Genomic DNA, 23,928 nt, shown 5'->3' on the forward strand with positions numbered 1-23,928 from the left:
GTATATGCATGGGGGGATTTGTTTTGATTGGCAAACCTGTGTAGTGATGGAATAGTTAAACCCCTTTGCTTGCCTGTGTCAAGGCACCAGTCTATATCAGACCCCAAATAATATTAACATTGTAATACTGATCAGGGATCTCCTGGAGTCTTACTTATTTGGTCCATCAGACAAAAAAAATTGTTAGTGTTGTAAGATTTCTTTGTTATTTATTGAACAAAGACTACAAATATGTTACATGTGACAATGTATGACATATTTGCAGTCTATATTCAATAATTAAGTTTGTAAACCTATGCACAGTTAACAGAATATAAGTCTTGCAGAAACCAGTACACTTTTGAGTAAACAAAGATGTGAGCAGGTCCCAGATATCCATAATTACCTTTGTATTCTATTTGTAATAATGTTAACTAACCATAAAAAAAGGTAAAAGGCTGTCCCCTGTGCAAGCACGTCGTTTCCAACTCGGGTTATGTCACATCACAACGTTTTCGCAACAGACTTTTTACGGGGCGGTTTGCCATTGCCTTCCACAGTCATCTACACTTTCCCCCCAGCAAGTTGGGTACTCATTTTACCAACCTTGGAAGGATGGAAGGCTGAGTCAACCTCAAGCCAGCTACCTGAACCCAGCTTCCGCTGGAATTGAACTCAGGTCATGAGTAGAGAGTTTGACTGCAGTACTACAGCTTTACCACTCTGCACCACAGGGCTCTTCAACTAACCATACTTGCCTGAAAAACTTATTTTATTTTTTAATCTTCTGGTTTAGGAGCTTCCATCACCTTTCTTGAATATTTCTGTTAATGCGATGGAAGAAGAAAAAGAAGCGGTTATGAAGGGCAAGCAGGATTCTCAGGAACCCATGAAAATAGCTTGGCGTTATCAGAACATACCAAAGCTGGAGGTAATTTATATTTCATAGCTGTTTTTCACCCAAAAGTGTTTATGTGTGCGTTCTTATGGGTAGGAACATATATGCAGACTAAAATTGCATGTTGAAATGACAAATTCATTACATCTGATAATTTAGCATTAACTTTAATAATGGTGCAACTACATTAAGTCTATGGGCCTGTCTACATGGTACATTTTCACCAGGGGCACTTAGAATCATAGACCTGGAAGGGACTTTCTGGGTAAACTAGTCCACCCCATGCACAATGCAGGAAATCTACAACTACACCACAACCCCAGTGACCCCTGCTCCATGCCCAGAAGATATGGGGGGGAGGGAAAACCCCAAAACCCTCCAGGATCCCTGGCCAAACTAGCCGGGAGAAAAATTGCTGCCTGACCCCGAAGTGGTGATCAGCATTTTCCTGGGTGTGCAAGAAAGGGGCACATGAACTATGCATTGATGCATCCCTTTCCATCCCACCATCTCATGATCTGCCTAAGTTTACAGAATCAGCACTGCTGTCAGATGGCCATCTAGCCTCTGTTTAAAAACCTCCAAAGAAGCCTGTTCCACTGAGGAAGTGCTCTGTCAGAAAGTTCTTCCTAATGTTTAGTTGAAAACTCTTCTGATTTAATTTCAGTGCATTGGTTCTAGTCTGACTTTCTGGGGCAACAGAAAACAACTGCACTATCCTTTATATGACAGCCTTTCAAGTACTTAAAGATGGCTATCATATCACCTCTCAATCGCCTCCTCTCCAGGCTAAACATACCCAGCTCCTTCAGCCTTTCCTCATTGGACTTGCTCTCCAGACCCCTCTCCATCTTTGTTACCGTCCCGTGGACACATTTCAGCTTGTCTATATGTGTGGTGGCCTGGTGCGGAGTGTGTGGCCCTGGTGTGGGACGTTGGGGAGAGTTTGGCAATCTGGCTGGTGTACCGTCTGCCTAACGCACCGGCCAGTGCCTTACCGTCCCTGATGGATGCTGTAGCAGGCTGGGCATTGGAGCATCCTCGACATAGTCCTGGGTGTCTTCAACGTCCATGCCGAGGACACGGCTTCCACTCAGGCGACAGACCTAGTGCTTTCCATGGCAGCAACTAGGACTCTCCCAATATATAACAGCACCCACGCATCGGGCTGGGCACACACTAGACCTGATTTTTGCAGCGGGAGCTGTAGTGGATCAGATTTCTGCCGAGGCAGTGCCATGGTCTGACCACCAGGCCTTGAAGGCTCGTGTGGACATGCCACCCCTTTCCCGTTTAGGCGGTGAGCAAGTTTTAGCTCGCCCGCGTAGCCAGATGGACCCTCAGCAGCTTCAAATGGCCATGCGGGATCCCTGGCCCTCTGGCGACTCGCTGGATGAGCTAATGGAGATCTGGAATAGCCAACTCTCCACGGCCATCAACGAGATCGCTCCCCGACTTCCACTTCATCCTCATTCACGATCCGCTCCATGGTATACCATGGAGTTGCGATCAATGAAACAGCGATTAAGACGACTAGAGAGACGATGGCGACATACTCGCGACGAAGCTACGAGAACATCCTATAGGTCATTTATACGGACCTATGAGATGGCAGTTCAGGCTGCAAAAAATACTTATTTTGCATCCAGAATTGCGTCTGCGACCTCACGCCCAGCACAATTGTTTAGTATAATTCGGTCACTAACAACTCTATCACAAGGTAAACAAAATATTAGAGAATTGGAAATAGGCTGTGAGGCTTTTGCAAGTTTTTTCGCAGATAAGGTCTTGTTGCTCTGACGCGACCTTCCCGCCATAGTTGATACAGTGAAAGAACTTGGGCACCGAGCGCGTCTTCTGGTCCAATTCTGGATTCCTTCAGTCCACTCAGCCTGGAGGAAGTCGACAGGATCCTTTTGGCTGTATGCCCTACGACTTGTAGGTTGGATCCGTGCCCGTCCTGGCTTATAAAAGCTAGCCAGACGTGGCTATGTGAACTACTACAAGGCATTGTCAACAGATCCCTGGTAGAAGGGATCTTTCCCACACCTCTTAAAGAGGCAGTGGTCCGTCCTCTCTTAAAAAAACCATCTGCAGATCCGGCCGTATTGGCAAATTATCAGCCAGTATGAAACCTTCCCTTTTTGGGTAAGGTTATAGAGTGGGCGGTGGCAACTCAGCTACAGGGATTCCTGGAGGACACTTCCGCACTGGATCCATTCCAGTTCGGCTTTCAACCAGGTCACGGGACAGAGATGGTTCTGGTCACCCTCATAGATGACCTCATGCAACATCTGGATCGGGGTGGCTCAGCGGTGCTGTTGTTATTAGATCTGTCAGCTGCTTTTGATACGGTTGACCATCAGCTACTGACTAGCCACCTTGCCGATGTGGGAATTCAGGGGTCCGCCTTACAGTGGTTGACCTCCTTTCTCCAAGATCGGGGACAAAGGGTGGTGATAGGGGAGGAAGTATCCCAGAGGCACTCTCTCAGCTGTGGGGTGCCACAGGGAGCGGTCCTATCCCCGATGCTATTTAACATCTATGTATGCCCCCTTGCCCAGATTGTCAGGATGTATGGACTGGGTTGTCATCAATATGCAGATGACACCCAGCTCTATCTATTGATGGGCGGCCAGTCCGACTGTACCCCAGAAAATCTAGACCTGGCTCTTCAAGCTGTGGCTTCTTGGCTCAGGCTGAGCTGGCTAAAGCTGAATCCGACGAAGACGGAGGTTCTCTGTCTGAGTCGGGGTGACCCGGGGAGGGAGATTTGTCTGCCGGCTCTTTACAGGGTGCTATTAATACCGGCCCCTAAGGTCAAGAGCTTGGGCATGCTCCTTGAGTCCTCCCTCACAATGGAGGCCCAAGTAGCAGCCACTGTTAGATCTGCCTTTTTTCACCTTCGGCAGGTGCGGCAGCTGGCCCCGTTCCTGAAGCACAATGACTTAGCAATGGTGATCCATGCCATGGTCACCTCAAGAATAGATCACTGTAATGCTCTCTACATGGGGCTACCCTTGACGCTAACCCGGAGACTACAGCTAGTGCAGAACGCTGTGGCACGGCTGTTAATGAGACTCCCTCAATGGGAGCACATTCGGCCGGTGCTGAAAGAGCTGCACTGGCTTCCTGTTGTGTTCCGAGTTCGTTTCAAGGTGTTGGTACTGACCTTTAAAGCCCTTTATGGTCAGGGACCTGTCTATCTGCGGGACTGCCTTTCTCCATATATTCCCCAGAGAGCACTGCGTTCAGGGACGAAAAATCTACTGTCCATCCCAGGACCAAAAGAAGCCAGGTTGCGTATGACACGAACCAGGGCTTTCTCGGTGGCAGCGCCTGGAATGCTCTCCTGGAGGCCATAAGGGCCCTGCAGTATCTGCCTACATTCCGTAGGGCCTGTAAGACCGAATTGTTTCAACAGGCCTTCGATATCTGAGAGAGAGCTGCCACTGGACATCATATAGAGCACCAAGTAGAGTACTGGTGGTCACCACCGAATTTTCAGAACCGCCTATATTGTACTGTATTAACACAGCACCATGAAATGGTTTTAAATAGTTTAAGTATGTAATTATGTTTTATATGTTTTATTGGTTTTAACGGTAGTAATGTAATGTTGTGAGCTGCCCTGAGTCCGCTTGCGGAGAGGGCGGGATATAAGCTTAATGTAATAAATAATAATAAATAATGAATTGTGATGCCCAAAACTGAACACAATAGGTGAGGTCTAACCAGAACAGAGAAAAGTGATACCATCACTTTGCGTGATCTGGACATTACACTTCTGTTGATACAGCTCAAAATCACATTTGCTCTCCACTTGTGTGGAGAGGCATGTTCTGCACTTCCCAGATACTTTTGGACCCAGTTCAAACTGGAGCCACAACACATAGTTTAGAAGCAAGTCAAAAGACAAAGCAGGAGCCACTGGGGGAATTTTCCAATGAATTTTCCCATGAGATCTAGCCCAGCATCATGTCTTACACAGTGGCCAACCAGTTCCTCTGGAGGTCCAACAACAGGGCATACAGGCTGAGGCCTTCCCCTGATGTTGCCTCTTGGAACTGAGATTCAGAGATTAACTGCCTTTAGTCACTATGATTGGTAGCCACTGATAGACCTATCCTTTGTGAATCTATGTAATCCTCTTTTAAAATTATCTATGCCTGGGGCCATCAGTACATCCTCTGCCAGCGAATTCCACATTGTAATCATTCACTGTGTCCATCCTGAATCTATTGCCCATCAGTTTCAATGGATGACCTTGAGTTCTAGTATTCTGGGATAGAAAATACTAGAGAATATTTTGCCATTTTTTTTTCAATCCCATTTCTAATAATCCCTAACATAACGTTTGTATTTTCTTTTTTTAATGAAAGAAGTTTATTTAAAATTGAAAAAGTTTATCTTTTTCACTGCTGTATCAGACTGTGCTGAAACAGTCACTGAACTATCCACTACAATCCCTCCCAGTCTCAGCAAGTTCAGAACTCATTAGCCCATACTTGACGTTGGGATTTTTTGTTCCAATGTGCATCACCAACATTGAATTTTGTTTACCACATTACTGCCCATCCCATTTGTGGAGATCCTCCTGGAGCTCTTCACAGTCACCTTTGGTTTTCACCATTCTGAATAATTTTGTGTCATCTTCAAATGTGGCCATTAAACTATTCAATCCTAGTTTCAGATCATTTGAATAACTAAGAGTAGTACTGGCTCAAATACCAGTCCTTGTGGGACCCCACTGCTTACTGCCCTCCATTGCAAGAATTGTCCATTTATTCCTACTCTTTGCTTCCTGTGATCCAACCAATTTTTAATCCATAAGAAAACCTTTTCCCATGAATTCTGTGTCCAGAAGGTTGGTGAAACAGGACTTCCCTTTGCAGAAGCAGTAGTGATTTTCCCTCAGCAGACTTTGTTCCTCTATGTGCCTAATAATTTTATCTTTGATTACAGTTTCTACTAATTTGCCTAGGACAGACATTACACTGACTGACCAATAATTTCCTTCATCCCCTCTGAATCGCTTTTTAAAAATCAGTGTAACATTTGCTACTCTCCAGTCTTCTGGTACAGTGGCTGAATTTCGTGATATATATATAGGTTAGTAGATCAACTATCTCACATTTGAGTTCCCTAAGATTTCTCAGGTGTATGCCATGAGAACCTGGAGACAGATTTTAGTTTCCCCAGCAAGTCTAGAACTTCATCTCTCATTATCTCAATTTAACTCAGTTCTTCAAAATCCCTTACTGTAAATAGTGGTTGTGGCGTAGATACTGTATGTGCCCAACACTTTCCAAGCCCATTGAGCTTTTCTGTCATCCCTCCCTCTTTCTTTAGAAATTCCTTTAATCCTTGGTCATCCAAAGGCCCAACTGCCCTAGGATTGAGGCAGCCAAGCAAAGCAGCATCTTGCTCTTCCCCAAGGGAAGGGGAGGGAAAAGCAGCCTCAGCCAATGAGGAGCTTGGCTCTGTAGCTCTGCTGTGTGATTAAGAGGCAACAAAAATAAAAAACTGTAAAATGCAATTTTAATTTGTTGTGAATAATAAGTATCAAAATACAAAACGAATAATATCAGTACATATCCTCAGGTTAAAACCTCTTAAGTTACTCTAAGCATTGTACAATTTTCCAGGTCCAGTAGTGCCAAAAGAATTCCTAACTTTCTCTAATTAGCAGGCATAATAGCGGGAACGCCATAGTGAGTACTATCCTTATCAGCAATGCAGGCGTCCATTGATGATAAGGATAGTACTCACTATGGCGTTCCCGCTATTATGTGTGCTAATAAGAGAAAGCTAGGAATTCTTTTGGCACTACTGGACCTGGAAAATTGTACAATACTTATAAGAATGGTCCTTGGAAGAAGGATTTGTGATCCGAAACGGCTTGCAAAGCCGTTGGACCACCTGCTTTTAATACTGGACTGAATGTAATTTTAGTGGCTTTCAGCCACTTAAGGACAGTAGGAGCATTGAGTAACTTATGAGGTTTTAACTTGGTGATATGTACTGATATTATTCGCTTTGTATTTTGATACTTATTATTCACAACAAGTTAAAATTGCGTTTTACAGAGAGTTTTTTTCTTTTTGTTGTGGCTTAGTCTCTCCTCCGTGGTCCCGTTTACATTGTGTGATTAAGAGAACCTGGCACAGCTCTAGCTTTGATTGAGAAAGCTCTAGTTGTGCCAGGCTCTCTCAATCACACAGCAGAGCTACAGAGCCAAGCTCCTCCATTGACTAAGGCCTAGGGGAAGAGTGAGGAGAGGCTGTTTTGCTGGGCTATCTCAATCTGACAGATAAAAACATGGTGATGACAGAAGCAGGAGAGAAGGAGAAGGAAGGAGACTGCAGGCAGTTCCTCAGGGGCCAGACAGAAGCCCCCGGGGGCCAGATCAGGTCTGTGGACTGGACATTAGACACCCCTGGTCTAAGGCAAGGCATACTATGAACAAGCAAGAAAATGGAATACAAAAGTAGACACCAAAATAGCAAAAGCAAGATAGCACATATAATAAACAGTGTCATAGAATATAATGCTATATCAGATATAAAGCTATTATTGTGTGTGTTATAAAACTTTTGTGCAAGTTTTCAAATGTAAGTAGAAACATGCATTTTGTTTATACAAAATAGCTTCCTAAATATATCTTCATATAGATGATCTTCTTCGTGGTCTCTGTGCCTCACACTCATGGGATAGTGCGCCTGCGCCGATCCCCGAATCGGTATCTGAAAAAGCCCGGGATTTTTCCGCGCTCGGCGCCAATGAGCATGCGCAAGCGACCCACTGCGCATGCCCACCAGCGCCCGCGCGGCAATCCCGCCAGTTCCTTTCTGACCGCTGCGCTGAGAGGTTTACCTTTCCGTTTCCCCGGTCGGTGAGAAGTTTTTTGGCTTCGCCTTTTCTTCTCGTTCTAGCCCGTTTACCGTTGTTGTTTAGTAGTTAGTTGTAGTTCATAGTTGTTAGTTAGTTAGTTAGAAAAAAAAAAAACAGCGTTTTGTGTTCGCCCGCCGGACGGCCCTTCGGGGCGCTTCGCCCGCGCTTTTCCCCCACTCCTCTTTTTCTCTCTCAGATTGTTCTGGGGAGTTTTTTTGCGGCTACTTTCTATGGAAAGTCGCTGGGGGTTTTTCAAACGCTGTCGTGCGTGTGGGAAGAAGATCGCCCCTCCAGACGGTCATTCCCTGTGTCTACTGTGCCTGGGAGAGGCCCACCGAGTAGACTCGTGCCCGCATTGTCTCCGCTTTTCGAAGCAGACGAGGAAGAACCGGGCGGCTCGATTATCTGCGGCACTGATCGAATCGGCGCTTACACCCCATCGACCGATGGAGGTATCAGCACCGAAGTCGTCCGAAACCCCGGCCCTGGAGCTCGCATCGGTCGATGCGGCTCCGATACGGACTTTGGACTCGCCGGAAGAGCGTGGCTCCACAAAACGTTCCCTTGAGGGCTCGGTGGATACGCCCGCTAAAAAGCGCCAGGAGGACTCGGGGACCCGACCTCCGAAAAAGGCGAAGTCGAAGGAGAAGCGAAAGCGACCCCGCACTCCTTCCCCATCGGGCGGTGCGTCGACATCGACGTCGACAAAACCTCCGAAAAAACCTCGGACGCCTCCGCGCCGTAGCCCAGCTGACCAGCAGCGCCTGTCGGCGTCGGAACAAGAGCCGGAAATCGACTTAACCCAACGGTCTTCGTCTTCGGGCTCCCGTCGTCGCTCCGAAAGCGAATCGGCCTCGGAGGTTGATGCGTCGGCACCGGTGATCGACCCACCATTCAAGCCCCGAGTCAGGCGAGACACATTCTATCCTCCTCAACGCTTCCCGATACCACCGTGGGAGCAACGCAGGTGGCAGCCTCCCTACTCCCGGTACGAGACCTGTCGTTGGTACCCGGACGACTACCACGATTGGGAGCAAGCATCCCAATTTTCATCGGTGTCGAGGGTATCCCATCGGTCTCGGAAGGCCTCTGCGTCGGCGTCGGTTCCCCCGGATCGACAGTTGGTTCCGGTAGATGTGGATCGAAGACCACCGATCCTTCCACCGCGAGAATCGACCCCGATGCTCTCGGAGCACTCCACACACAAGGACTCCTCGTCGTCGGAGTCGGAGAGTGAAGTTCAGGGATTGGAGCCTTCACCGGGTTCCCAGACGGCCGAGGATCTCCCGATCTCGCCGTCGGAGGATCTGAAGTCCTATGGGGACCTTGTGAAGCGGATTGCCGCCACCCTCAAGCTGCCTGTGACGCAACCGGAGCCAGTAGTGGACGACAATGTGTTCGATATAATGCAAAGGAACACATCCACTGCGGTTGCCCTGCCAGTGACCAAGGTGATCCTCCAGGTGGTCAAAGAGCCTTGGGCGCGACCCTCCTCGACGCCAGTCTCATCGAAACGACTGGACCATATGTATAGGGTCCAAGAGACTGGGGCTGAGTTCTTGTTCACCCATCCGCGCCCGAACTCGGTGGTCGTCTCCTCCTCTTCGAAGGCAAGGAAGGTCCACTCCTCCCCACCGGACAAAGAAGGGAGGAAGATTGATGGAATGGGCCGCAAGGTCTACTCCGCGGGGGCACTCGGCATAAAGGTGTCTAACTATGCCGCCTGCATGGCTAGATATCAGTATGCCGTGTGGGAACAACTTTCCCCCTTCCTTTCCTCGTTAACTGAGGAAAAGAGGGCTGCTGCAACCAGGCTACAAAAGGAAGGTCTCGCTGTGGCCAGACAACAACTGGCCGCAGCAAAACATATGGTTGAAGCCTCGGCCAAACAGATTACGTCTGCAGTCTGTATCCGATGGCACTCCTGGCTCAGGTCTACCACGCTTCACCAGGACACTAAGACCTTCATCGAAGATCTGCCGTTTGAGGGTGACGGGCTCTTCAGCACCACAACTGACTCGGCGCTGCAAGAGTTCGACAAGAGTGTCAAAACCTCTAAGAACTTGGGTGTCCAATCTGCTCCTAAGGCTTCCAAATCCAAGCAATGGTCCAAACCCTGGACCAAGAAGCCTTATCAGAAGTTCTCTCCTGAGCAATGGCGTCCTCGCCCTGCCCAGTCCGAGCGATCACCCTACTCGGGTAACGGCAGGAACCGTTATGGATCACAACCGCCCAGCAAGTCGAAGGGGGTTCGCTCCCAGAAGCAGGGGGTTTGACTTCTTCCAAGCACGCGTCGTCGTCCCCGTTGGGAATTCATCCATCCGCCTACGCCCTTTCCTGCCTGCCTGGGAGTTGATCTCCACAGACAGGTGGGCTCTGTCCATCATAGAAGAGGGCTACAAAATAGAGTTTGTTCAGACCCCAAACCAGTCCGTGGTAGTCACCACTCCCCCTTCCCCACCTCTGCTGGCGGAGGTGAACAACCTCCTACAGAAACAAGCCATAGAGGTAGTTCCACCGGAGGCCAGGACGGGAGGCTTCTACTCCCGGTACTTTCTGGTTCCCAAAAGGGACGGGGGCCTAAGGCCTATCATGGACCTTCGGAGTCTGAACAAATTTATTCTGTACCAGAAGTTCAGAATGGCTACGCTGCAAACAATCCTGCCCCTCATCAATCAGGGAGACTGGATGGCGACCCTGGACCTCAAGGATGCTTATTTTCATGTCAGCATCCATCCCGCGTTCAGGCGTTTCCTACGGTTTGCAGTGGGTGCTCGTCACTTCCAATTCAGGGCCCTGCCGTTTGGACTGTCTACTGCTCCTCGGGTGTTCACGAAGCTGATGAGTGTGGTGGCTGCCCATCTTCGTCTGCAGGGAGTCGTTGTCTTCCCATACATCGACGACTGGCTTCTTGTGGCGAAGTCGAGGGAGAGTCTAACAACCCACATCGCTACCACTCTGCGTCTTCTTGGCACCCTGGGGCTGCAAGTCAACCTGGAGAAATCCCATCTCACTCCCTCAAAGACAGTTCAATTCATAGGGGCTCTGTTGGACACTCAACAACATCGAGCATTCCTCCCTTCGCAGAGAGCGAAGGACATCATCAATCTGGTGCAGCTACTTCAAAGGCGGCGGTGGGGCACGGCTCAGCAGCTCCAGCGGATGCTGGGGTTGATGGCCGCGACGACAAGCGTGCTACGTTTCGCAAGACTGCACATGAGAGGCCTACAGATTTGGTTCTTGCGCCACTTTCGGCCTCTCAGAGACTCACCTCGAAAGAGGTTCACCATTCCACCCGGGACTCTCCGCTCCCTGCAATGGTGGGGAACAGAGAGCAACATCCGTCAAGGGGCCCCTTTTCATCTGCCGACCCCTACAGTAACCATCGCTACCGATGCCTCCATGTGGGGGTGGGGAGCCCACCTGGAGGAGCTGTGTGTGGGAGGCAAGTGGCCACCGAAACTGAGCCGGTGCCATATAAACTACCTAGAACTGCTAGCAGTTCACTTTGCCCTTCGATCGTTCCGTCCACTGCTGGTGGGACAGACTGTGGCATTGCTTACGGACAATACCACTGCCCTGTGCTATATAAACAGACAGGGGGGGACAGTGTCTCGCAGGCTATGCTCACTGGCGATGGATCTCTGGGAGGAGTGTCTCCAGTGGGACATTTTTGTAAAAGCTACACATCTGCCGGGGGTCCTCAACATACAGGCGGACTCTCTCAGCAGGGGTGGAGCCTCCCCACACGAATGGGAACTGCAATGGAGGTTCCTAGAGCCGGTGTTCCAACTCTGGGGCTACCCACAGCTGGATGCTTTCGCCACAGCGCAGAACAAGAAGTGCCCATTGTTCTGTGCCAGGGGAGGTGCGGATCCGGCTTCCTTGGGAGACGGACTTCTACTTCGGTGGGAGGGCTGGTTCCTGTACATGTTCCCGCCCTTACCTTTGCTAACGAGGGTGGTCCACAAGTTAGTGCGGGAGAAGCCACGTTGCATTCTGGTGACCCCGTGGTGGCCCCGTCAGGGCTGGTTCTCGATTCTGCTCCAGCAGTCGAGGGGGACCTTTTACCAGTTCCCGGCAGAACCGGACCTGTTGTCGGCCCAGGGAGGGCACGTGCTCCATCACAACGTGCCGCACCTGAAGCTGACAGCGTGGTTCATCGACCACTAGACTTCTCCACCAGGGTTCAACAAGTGCTCCAGAGTAGCAGGAAACCTTCCACCCGTGCCTCTTACGAGAGGAAGTGGAAAAAGTTCAGTGACTTTGTGGTTGACTCTCCAATGTCACCTGACACTGTTGGGCTGCCCACAGTTTTTGAGTTTCTTTTGTCCTTGGTGGATGAGGGGCTGGTGTTCTCATCCATTAAGGTCTATTTAGCAGCTATTTCTGCTTTTCATGATTCAGTTGAGGGTTACTCTGTCTTTGCTCACCCGCAGTCCAAGAGATTTATGAAGGGATTGTTCCGCCTTCATCCCCCGTCTAGATCCCCTCCACAGCTGTGGGATTTGACTTTGGTCCTGGACAAGTTGACTCGTCGCCCCTTTGAGCCTATGGCGACATGTTCCCTGCAACTTTTGTCTTGGAAGACTGCATTTTTAGTTGCCATCACTTCGGCACGTCGTGCAGGGGAGCTCACAGCGATGCGGTGTGACTACCCATACCTTGCCTTTAGAGAGGCTGGGGTCTCTCTGGCCCCAGACATTACTTTTCTCCCGAAAGTGGTTTCCCAGTTTCACCTTAACTTAGAGGTTTGGTTGCCCACCTTTTACCCTAGCCCTTCCTCGGATGAGGAACGCAGACTGCACGCGTTAGATGTTAAGCGTGCCCTCCTGTTTTATCTAAACCGTTCCCGGGGTTTTCGTAAGGACAATCAACTTTTTGTTTCCTACTCTGCCCCAAAGTTAGGGTCCAAAATTTCTTCTCAGAGACTGTCCAAATGGCTCACTGAGACGATCAGACTTTGTTATTTGTTGGCTAAGAAGCCTCTACCTGGACCTGTTCGTGGACACTCCACAAGGGCGATGGCCACGTCGGTGGCATTCCTGAAGGGTGTGTCCCTTTCCGATGTCTGCAAGGCGGCTACCTGGTCTTCTCCGCATGCCTTCATGAAGCACTACGCGCTGGACGTGCATGCTCAGCAGAGGACTCGGTTGGGAGCTGCGGTGTTGCAAGCTGTTTCTTCAGGCTGACCGTCTTCCCGCCTCCAGGTATGCTTTGCTTGCTAATCTCCCATGAGTGTGAGGCACAGAGACCACGAAGAAGATAGACAGGTTGCTTACCTGTAACTGTAGATCTTCGAGTGGTCATCTGTGCATTCACACTACCCGCCCTCCTTCCCCGCTGCTGACGGTCTCTCTTCAGTAAAGGGGCTTTCAGCGGTCAGGGAGGAACTGGCGGGATTGCCGCGCGGGCGCTGGTGGGCATGCGCAGTGGGTCGCTTGCGCATGCTCATTGGCGCCGAGCGCGGAAAAATCCCGGGCTTTTTCAGATACCGATTCGGGGATCGGCGCAGGCGCACTATCCCATGAGTGTGAATGCACAGATGACCACTCGAAGATCTACAGTTACAGGTAAGCAACCTGTCTTTTTTATGTAAGTAATTTGAACAATATTTAGGTCTCTCCAGTGATGTCACCGAATTGAATCAAGCTGTTGACTTGCTTATCCATGTGCGTAATAAGTAAAGTAAGCATTTGAGATTATATCAGATTCACTGTAACTAAAAACTAATAGTCATGAAGGCAGCATATAAGAAACAAGCCCAGTGGTCAATTAAATGGACTTTGTGGTTGTTAGTGTTTCATGAATTATAATTTTTCTTAGGCTAGTTATTTTCTCACCTAGATAATAGGGCGGTCAAACCACTAAAATAAACTCCAGTGTTTTGGTGCACATAGTCGTAGAAACTAGTTTTTCTGTTGTATGGCTCAGTGTACTGCGCAGTAAATTCAGTTTTCTAAAGAATATAATTGGAATGTGACAAAATGATTTTACAAGGCTTGGCATATTTGGTTTTCAGTGTAATTGTACAGTTGTGCTATGTATTTGTGTCAAAGAGACTTATATAAGTAGACAAGTAAAATCAAACACTCCCTGGGATGATCATCTATCTTGATCAATTTCATTAATGCAAATTTGCTGCGCCTTGTTGTATCTTCACAGAATATCAGTTATGTAAAAATTTCCAAATTCATTCATGAATGTATCTGTATGAATCATTATGTTAATATATTTATGGGGAGGGGAATTCCATCTCATTTTTTTGTTGTGGTGGTACAGTGAAGCTGCCTAAATCCATTTAGCAGTATACCATATTAAAATATAAAAAGCTATGGAAACTATAAAAATATGGGATAAAACCTGGGGTAAAATGCCATCCATGAAACCAGAGTTAGTAAGCCTTCTCACTTTGATTAAATTCCAAGGTGGTAACAACAATATAAAAAATCATTATACTAATAGTGAGGTTAGCTAAATCTGCCAGTACTTAAATCCAGTGACTGGAACTGTGAATAGACAAGACAGATCCTTCTACAAATCTGAAAAATGCCCTAGGTTTGCAGGAAAATGTGAAATCTTTTTTTTTTTTTTTACATTGAGGGACTTGAAAATCTGGGGTGTCAAACTCATTTGTTAATGAGGGACAGATTTGACATAAATGAGACCTTGTTGGGCCGGGCTGTGTCAGGTTGGGCCGTGCCATGTGTGTACATATTTAAGATTAGGTAGCAGAGATATAAACTTTATAAAGGACACAGGCAAACACAATTAAATATTTTTTAAAAGAAAACTTAAAACATGTTTAAAACATCAGCACTTGGTTTTAAAGGTGCTTTCTTTGTATTTCTCCTTTGGGATGCAGGGAATTGGGCAAAGGAAGCTCTGGCTCTGCTTCCTTTCCCAGCGGACTGGTGGGGGAGAAACCTCAGCCAGTAGAAGGAAGAGAGGCTTGGCTCAGTAGCTCTGCTGTGTGTTTGAGAGAGCCTGGAAAAACAAGCTCTGTCTCCCCTCCCCCTTCCTCCCCAAGGGAGAGGGAGAAGCCTCAGCTAATAGAGAAAATAAAGGTTTTGCTCTGTAGCTCCTGTGCAATTGAGCAAGCCTTGAAAAGCTATGTGAAAACTATGTTTATACGCTTTTATCAAGACTGTAGCACCATATCATACTGTGGTTTTAAATTATTAGTTTAAATGCTGTTTTAAATATAATTGTATATTGAATTGATTGTTATGAATTTTATTGCTGTATTATTGTAATGATGTATTTATGTCATGTAAGCCACCCTGAGCCTGCTTCAGTGGGGAGGGCGGGATATAAATTAAAAATTATTATTATTATTATTATTATTATTATTATTATTATTATTATTATTAAGCTGTGATGCGGAAGGAAGCAAGAGAGAGGGAGAAGGAAGCAGATGACAGCCAGTTGCTTGGGGGCCTGATATTCTATCCCTCCCTCTCTGCAAGCGGACTAAGGACGGCTAACAGACATTTATATTTACAATTTAAAACCAATAAAATACAGTTACAATTAAAACCATTCCGTGGTGCTGTGTCACTTCAATATAGGCGGATTCTTCTTTCCTGATGGTGATCTTATAGTATCGTAGCTCTATAATAATGTGGGCTGGCAGTCCTCTCCCAGTTAGATATTAAAGGTCTGTCGGAACAATTTAGTTTTGCAGGCCCTGCAGAAAGTAGAGAGATCCCGCAAGGCCCTTATGGCCTCCGGGAGAGCATTCCACATTTCTGGTGCTGCCACTATGAAGGCCCTAGCCCTTGTGGAGCATAGCCTGGCCTCCTTTGGTCCAGGGATGGACAGTAGGTTTTGTGTCACTGAACGCAGTGCTCTCTGGGGAACATGCGGAGAAAGGCAGTCCTGTAGATAGGCAGGCCCCTGACCATAAAGGACTTTAAAGGTCAATACTAACACCTTGAAACAGACTTGGAACACAATAGATAGTCAGTGCAGCTCTTTCAGCACTGGCTGAATGTGCTTCCATCAAGGCAGCCCCATGAACAGCCATGCTGCAGCGTTCTGCACTAGCTGTAGTTTCCAAGTCAGGGTCAAGGGTAGCCCCATGTAGAGAGCATTACAATGATCTGTTCTCGAGGTGACCATAGCATAGATCACCATTGCTAAGCCGTCATGCTCCAGGATAAGGGCCAATTGCTGCATACACCGGAGATGAAAAAAGGTGGATCTGGTAGCGGCTGCTACCTGGGCCTCCATTGTAAGAGAGGACTCCAGGAGCACTCTCAAGCTCTTGACCTTAGGAGCTGGTATTAGTGGTGCTGGCAGAGGGACCTCTCCTCCTGGACCACCCAGGCTCAGATAGAGAACCTCTGTCTTCATCGTCTTCAACCGACTCAGCCTGAGCCAAGATGCTATGGCTTGAAGAGCCAGGTCTAGATTTTCTGGGGTACAGTCAGACTGGCCACCCATCAATAGATAGAATTGGTGTCATCTGCATATTGGTGACATCCCAGCCCATACCTCCTGACAATCTGGGCAAGGGGGTGCATATAGATGTTACATAACATCAGGGACAGAATCGCACCCTGTGGCACACCACATATAAGTGGGTGCCTTTGGGATGATTCCTCCCCTATCACCATTCTATGTCCTCTACTTTGGAGAAAGGAGGCCAACCACTGAAAGGCAGACCTCTAGTTCCCCACGTCTGCATAGGAGCCCTCCAGGGGCCTGATTTGGCCCCCGGGCCACATTTTTTACACCACTGGTCTAACTTGCCAGTAATGATATACTAAAAAAGTGCAGATTATCAAACTACGGATATTTTGGTATAAAGTGCAAGATTGTTTAGAAACCAGCTTAAGTATCCGTAGTTATAGTAGTAAAACTAGTAGCACTGTGAGGAAGAAAGAGAGAAATAAGGGGAAGGTAGAACTTGAAAAAATTATTAACAAATGAAAATAAATGAATATAAATAAATGTTTAAATACTATCAATGCAGAGCCAAACAATAAAGAAAGAAGGCATACCAGTTGTTATTTTGACTGTTTGATGTGAACTGAATCTTATTAATGAATGGGGACCATTTCTTCAAAAATGCAGATGTACCTAAATTTGGCTTAATGGGCTCAATATCATGCGTTAATTTGTCCAGGATGAAATAATCCCAGAGTTTCAAGTACCAGTATTGTATTGATGGGGGATTTGAGCGTTTCCATTCCACACCGATAACCTGTTTAACTGCTACAAGCATCATTGAGATTAAATCCTGAAGAGATTTGGAGACTTGAGAAGTTTCCCAAAGATTTAATAGTACAAGTTCCAGGTTAAAAGTCAAAGGAAAACCAACTATCAAAATTATTTCATTGTAAATTTGTGACCAAAATGATTGAATGATGGAGCAAGACCACTAGTATGAAAATATGTGCTGCACTGCCCACAGCCCTTAGGGCACCAAGGAGGGATGGATGCAGTATAGTGAAAGAGCAGGACTAGCGTTAAGTATCACCAGGAGGTAACTTTATATGCTTATAGCTGAATGTTAAGAGCCTTAGTTCTATATATTGATGAGGTCCATATTGAGTGCCATTGGTCTTCTGTCAGATCATGCTTGAGATCAATATGCCAAGCTTTTTGGTAATGAAGAAGCCTTGAAGGTTGAGATAGTATAAGCAATTTATAGATTTTTGAAATCATGCCTTTGAATGGTGTAGAGTCAAAGTAGAAGAACTTTTCAAAGTCTGACAGTAATTCCCTGGGGGGGGGGGTCAATTTTGGATTCGTGAAGGAGATGGTGAGATTGAAGATATTCCAACCAAGGTGTAAGTGGGAGTCTCCTCCTTTTCCTAAAATGGATTTATCTTTCAAATGGCCCTGCGAGAGATCATCAATAAAGCTTGTCAGATATAGTTGTTTCCATCTTGAAAAGAAAGTTGCCAATTTCCCTGGTAGGAACCGGTCTTGTCCTAAAAAGGGGTTAAGGGCGAAGTTTGTGGAGCTAAAGATTTGAAACGCCTATTCCAAATCTAGAAAGTAGCGGCTACAAAAGGGTTACAGTAAGAGTTACCTTTAAATGTTTTGGTAACCCTCCATAGCTCTTCCTGAAAAGTCACTGGTGCAAGGTAAGTTTCCTCTATCCATTTCCAGTCAGTCTGAAAAGAATGTCTGTATTGTTTAACCAAGTTTATAAGAATGATTGCATCATGGTACAGTGTGGGATCCAGAAACGCCAGGCTTCCTTCAGATGTAGATCTACGGACAGTTGCAGAGTTTAGCCTAGGTTTTGTAAATTGCCATATAAACGAGTTAATTTGTGATTGTCATTTCTTTAGCAAAGATAGCGGGATACTTAGAGGAATTGCTCAGAGGCAGAATATAAATTTAGGCAAGATCATGGAGTTGATTATATTAACTCATTCTAAAAGAGAAAGGAACTTATTATTCCACTGAGATAATGAAGTTTGTATAGAGCAAGAGATTTCCATATGGTTTACCTCTGTGATAGCATTTAGATTTAAAGGAATGCAGATTCCTAAGTACTTCCAAGAATCTTGAATCCATTTATAATTGTATTGTGATTTAATTAAAGAAGCTACCTCTTTGTTGATATTAATCAGGTACAAAAGGGATTTTTCAGAATTAATTTTGAGGCCTGATATCAAAACAAAGTCAGCTAGTATTGAGTAAATTACTGGAAGAGAAATTGGAAGATCAGATAAATATAAAGTCATATCATCTGCATATAAACTTATCTTGACCTTTTTGTTTGCTGTGGTTATATCAGAGATAAGCTGTTCTTCCCTAATTTTAATGGCAAAAGGCTCAACCACCAGAGCAAAAAGCAAAGGCTATAGGGGACACCCTTGATGGGTGCCTCTAGAAAGATGAAAAGATGAGGAAGTGGCATTGTTTATACTGACTCATGTACTGACTGATGTGTATTCCTCTGTCTGAAAAGGAATTATGATTGCCGTATAAGTACCATACTAATTTTCAGTAGATGTCCCACTGAGAAGTCCTTACCTACAAAATGGAAATACAGTGGATGCCAAAAGAAAATAATTGTCAAAAACCTATTTAAATATGCTTGTTTTGTTCTTCATCCCCACAGTCAATACTCTCTCTGAGCTGTGGAGTTGTGTGAGCAAAAATTCTACTTTGTGAGCTACTAGCATTAAAGCTGTGAGCTACTGAATAAATTAGTTTGCTTTGGGGGCATTTTTCCTGAGCTAAAACAAAAAAGTGTGAGCTAGAGACTAAAAACTGTGAGCTAGATCATACTAACTCAGTTTAGAGGAAACACTGCCAACAATTACTAAAGCACTTTGTTCTGTGCTATATTTGTAGTGCAATCAGGTAAGAAAATACGTGAAATACTTTGGTTATATTTAATTACATTGAAGACTGATTAGAACATATCAACGAAACGAAAATTTTAGCAAAAGAAATTATATTTCCATAAATTATATTTCCAGGTTAGATTGCTAGGTTTGGATACAATCTAAAGAAAAAATAACAAAATAGTTTTTAAAACATAGTCAATTGTACCCCTTACTAGTAATTGATATTGATTCCTTCTAAGTAAAATATCTTGTAATACCCATGAGCAGCAGACTTTGTTATTATTTCTAACAAAAAATATTTCCTTTACAGAAGTAGCCCCATCTTAAAGACATGCAATTACGGTATTTTATCCTTTGTGTCTCCCACTTGGTTCTTTCAAATGTCTTTTTGCCCATTTTCCTTCTCTGACTACATTAAGTGAAGCTGAATTTTGCACTAGATGAAGGTGCTAGTGTAGTGCCTTTGTCTTGTCCTTCTACGCTAAACATTTTAAGGCTACTGAAGGATCTCTTGGGTGCAGTTTAATAGTGCTAATAAGACACTGATTTTCTATAATTCTCAGTAGCTGTTTTGGCTATGTTGGGCTAATCATTTGAAATTCAGACTAAAAATAGTAGATACGTCCTAGCTTAATGCAATCAGGTATTGTGTGCAGTTTGCATTTACCTCTCTCACTCTCTTTTTAATGAATGAATTGCTTGTGTTCTTAGGGCAATATATGAACTGTCACAGCATGAAATCAATTTTCTGCCTTGATTCATCATAAATCTGAGAATTTCTAACACATTAGTATTGTAATTAGAAATGTTAACAGCAGACGGTCGCATAAAGGCACACTCTGCTCCATGAAATTTAGTTTATTCTGTTTGTGCAGGCTGTCTCATAGAAATTGCAGTGAATGGTAGGCTTGAAACTATATTCCACTAATAAATGTATTAATTCATAAAAGAAACATATTTTTCCTCCCTCTTGCCGTGTCTCGGTGGTCGTGCTGCTGTTAAGACAGATTATTCATGCTTACTTGAGTCAGGTGGGCTTTCTGCAAGCTTCCCCACTAGGCCTGGGAATGTGGTACACTGAGGTCTATTCATAGGCTTCTGACATAGACCAGGCTTTTATTGCCTAGTGCTTTATTGCTGCCAAATCCTAGTCTCCACCCAGTTTGTAGGCACTGTGTTTGTTCTTTAGAATCAAGAAAGGTTATCACCTACCTTAATCCATGCATCTGGGTGGATTAGGGACACCAGTGTTCCCCAGGATTCTAAAAGAAGATCCTGGAAACTCCTTGTTTCTTCTTTTTTGCAGTCTTTACTAAACTCAGTGAGGATTTGCATCTGAAATGGGAAACCCGGAGCTTTTCTCAATGAAGATATCAGATCAAAGTTCAGTTAGTCAAGGCCTTTCTAAACATTAAGGGGGTTTGGACCTACACAAAAAAAAGATGAGCTCTGGCAGAGATTGCAGTAAAAACATTCTGATCGGTAATCCGGATAAAGGATAGATTATAGGGCAAAGAACAGCCCTTGTTTAAATTGCTTTGAGAACCCCCCAGATTAAAGAACTTGAAACTTTTGGTTTGTTTTTTTTAAAAAAGCAGTAATACATACTTCTTTGATTTGATGTTAAGATTCTGTTCTATCTTTACTATGCCATGTAACATATAAGATAATGTAACCTTTTAATATTTCTAAATTTCATAATGTAAAGTAATATATTTGAAAATGCTGGTATTAGTAGCAGTTCTGAAATTAAATTCTGATGTGATGCTTTTGCTTTCATAAAGTTTATTAATGGCAAAATTTAGACTTTTTCAAACAAATTAATCATGACAGTGAAAATTTTCTATATTTTATGCTTTACATTAATTATTTTTAAAAAATTCGTAACAAATAGGAACACTTGACAAGTCAAGAAGTATAACATTTCTTATTTAAAAACTTGGAATTAGATCAGTTAGACACATCTGGCAGTTAGATAAATCTAGCAAGTTAGTGGGTATGCCTTAAATTAAAATATCTTACAGAAAAGTATTAGTGGACAGTATTACAATTTTTGTATTAGAATGTTTTCAGATGTTTCCTTTCAAAATTCTGAGGGCTATGTTTACTTCTGGTACAAACAAAACTATCTGCCGATACTTAATCTTATATTGTTAGCTTCAGCCTGTTGTACCATTTTTTAGAAATTATTCAGACAATGACATGCTGAACAGCACATTTTAAAAGTCAAATATTATGGCTTCCTTCACAAAAGCCAGCCACATTGTTCTGGTCCTGGCTGCCCCCATCATTGCTAGGAACAGAAGAAAAAACCCTCCTCATGAAAACAAGTAGGTTTGCTGTTGCCCCAGGAGTTGCCACCACTGCTGGGATTAGAGAAGACTTTCCCTCTCCAGTTCAGGCTGCTGGGGTTATTTTCACCCTGGTTGCTGCTGCTGGGAATGGGAGAAAAACTCTTCCCCACTGCTGTGCAAATTGGCTGGGCTGCAGGAGGCCCAGGCTGGTCCCTAGTTCTATATAGGCAATTACTTGTTCATTATTTGTGAATCCAATGACAAATATTATGGACAATTCAAAAGCTCTGAACCCCAAAATATAATTTGGACCCCCACAAATCATACATTCTCACATTCAGTGGACTCTGCCCTCCAAGGGGAATTGTGCTATTCCCTTTTCAGAAACCCAGCTTTTGTTCCAGCTGCTCCAAACTGGGGTGCCCGCAGCACAAATGCACATGCAGACACTGGGGCAAAGCTGAACCCCTAAACAATCTTTGAACCACCTCAAAGCACAGATCCCTATACTGGAGTCTGTCCTCTGCTAGAAGATATGCGGTGGTGCATATCCCAGTGTGGCACCACAAGCTTCTATTTAGGTTGCCACTCACAAGCTTGTTATTACAAAGATTTGAATAAGAAGCAGGAATGGTGGCATGCCCTTTGCATCTCAAAATCACAATCTCTCTTCAGCATATGCCAAAAGAAAGTTTATCTTGCACAAAATAACCTGAATGGAGATTCCTCCCCACCCCCATCCTGTGTATAATGCTTCAGTGTGTGCGATCATGCTGATGCATGGATAGATGATTCTTTATATTCAAAGACTGATAGAGTAGTGCAGAAAAAGAATGTGTTGTAGATAGTAGTGGTGCTTTTCATGTATATTAATTAAATAACAAAGTAAGAAATTCACTATGCTGGTAAAGGGCATGGTAGAAATAAATAATTTCTTTTCCATGCCAGAATTCTAAGATACAGTCTAAGGTAGAGATGCTGCCAATTTCACAACAAACCTATTCAGCAGCTGAGCATAGTATGTTTAACACTCACAATTAGATTTGTTCAGCTTAGGAAGAATTATGCGAACAGCTGCCAAAAAAATTGTTCAGAAGACTTTTAACCCCTGGAAAACTTTGCTAGGTCCCACCCGTGCTAAGAGACAGCGGGGGGGGGGGGGGCAGTATCAGAAGCTGATCACCATTTGTTCCCGTGATGAGCTGAAAGTTGTCTTCAGATCTCCAAGCCCCGGAACCTTCACTGTCTACCAGACTTATTAGTACACAGCAAAACTTGGAGGTGGGGATCAGAAGTTGACTCCCAGTTGATCAGGAAATCTCTTCCAAAACCGCTGTTATGGAGGAAGGCTGAAACACAGCAATGTTAGAGCTCTGAAGACTGCTCTCTAATTCTTCTGTGTTTCTGGCTTCCCCAAACATCTGATGTGGAGGAGTGAATTAGAAACCAATTTGCAGCTCATCTGCACACTCCTTAAGTCACTGTGTTTTCAGAAGGCTGAAAATACTGCAAAGTTAGAGACCTGAAGCCCCTGAACTCTAACTTTTCTGTGTCTCTAGCTCCGCAAACACTGTGATGGGATGTGTGTGATGGATGGGCAATAGTCCTGCCCCTTTCTGTGCACAACCAGTTATCTTTATGCCTGGCTTGAATGTGTGAAGAGCAGGTTGCAGCCAATCAATGATCATGGAGCGTTGCAGGAACCAAATGAGAGGGAGAATTGACAATAAAAAGCCTCTTCCAGAGTGCAGTCCTGATCTGGATTTTCCCTGCCTCCAGGGCACCTCTAATGATAGCTGTTATGTATGTGAATACACGTATGTGATGAGCTTGGGGACTGAGGAACAATGGTCAAGAGGATCCAAATCCTAACTGCCCTGCTCCAATCATAGGCCCCCGACTGGTTTGAATGGCCCTATCAAAGACTAGTGCGGGAACACAGTATTGTATATAGTTGGCCCTGCCGGGCCTGTTTAGCAGTTACGCAGTAAAGCCATCGGCATGCTTACTCAATAAAGAGCTTGTTATCACTACTGCCTCGATTCCTTAATGCCTAGAACCCACTATGTTATAATAGCACAATAGGCGAGATTGATCCACACTACCTGGTTTTCTATAGTATTTCTGTATGTTTATGTTTTATTTTTGTTTACAGATGGTTCAGTTTTCAGCATTTCTTCCTGATTTTTTTTTTTTTGCACCTGCACTGGCGCAATGGGCCATTTTAAAATCCATATTGGTCCTCATTAGCTTGTGCAGCTACTGCCCCCAAAGGCCACTAGTGAATTGTACCTTGTCTATGTGTCTGTCCATTTCATCAGTTAGCAACTTTCCTGCATTAGGCTGGTTGTTTTGATTGTCTGTGCTGCCTTTCCTTCCTTTTTTGGATTATGAATAGTAGCGAAAGAATTCAGCGTAACTATGATTACAGGGCTAAGGGAAGCTTATTGTTGATGTTCTTTGCACCTTTACATTGGTCCTGTTCTGTTCATATGTTCATCAGTAAGGAATTATATTCCATTTATTATGACTATGCACTGAT

General features: G+C 44.9%; 1 protein-coding gene across 1 annotated transcript in view; it reads left to right on the top strand.

Annotated features, from left to right (window-relative positions):
* Positions 1–23,928, top strand: part of ELP4 (elongator acetyltransferase complex subunit 4) — a 419,611-nt gene that overhangs the window by 95,988 nt on the left and 299,695 nt on the right. The window contains exon 4 of the mRNA XM_060262939.1: positions 776–910. Within this exon, the coding sequence (XP_060118922.1) occupies positions 776–910 (135 nt within the window). The remainder of the gene's footprint in view (positions 1–775; positions 911–23,928) is intronic.

Source organism: Heteronotia binoei, chromosome 21 (assembly GCF_032191835.1).
Source record: "Heteronotia binoei isolate CCM8104 ecotype False Entrance Well chromosome 21, APGP_CSIRO_Hbin_v1, whole genome shotgun sequence".
NCBI lineage: Eukaryota > Metazoa > Chordata > Lepidosauria > Squamata > Gekkonidae > Heteronotia > Heteronotia binoei.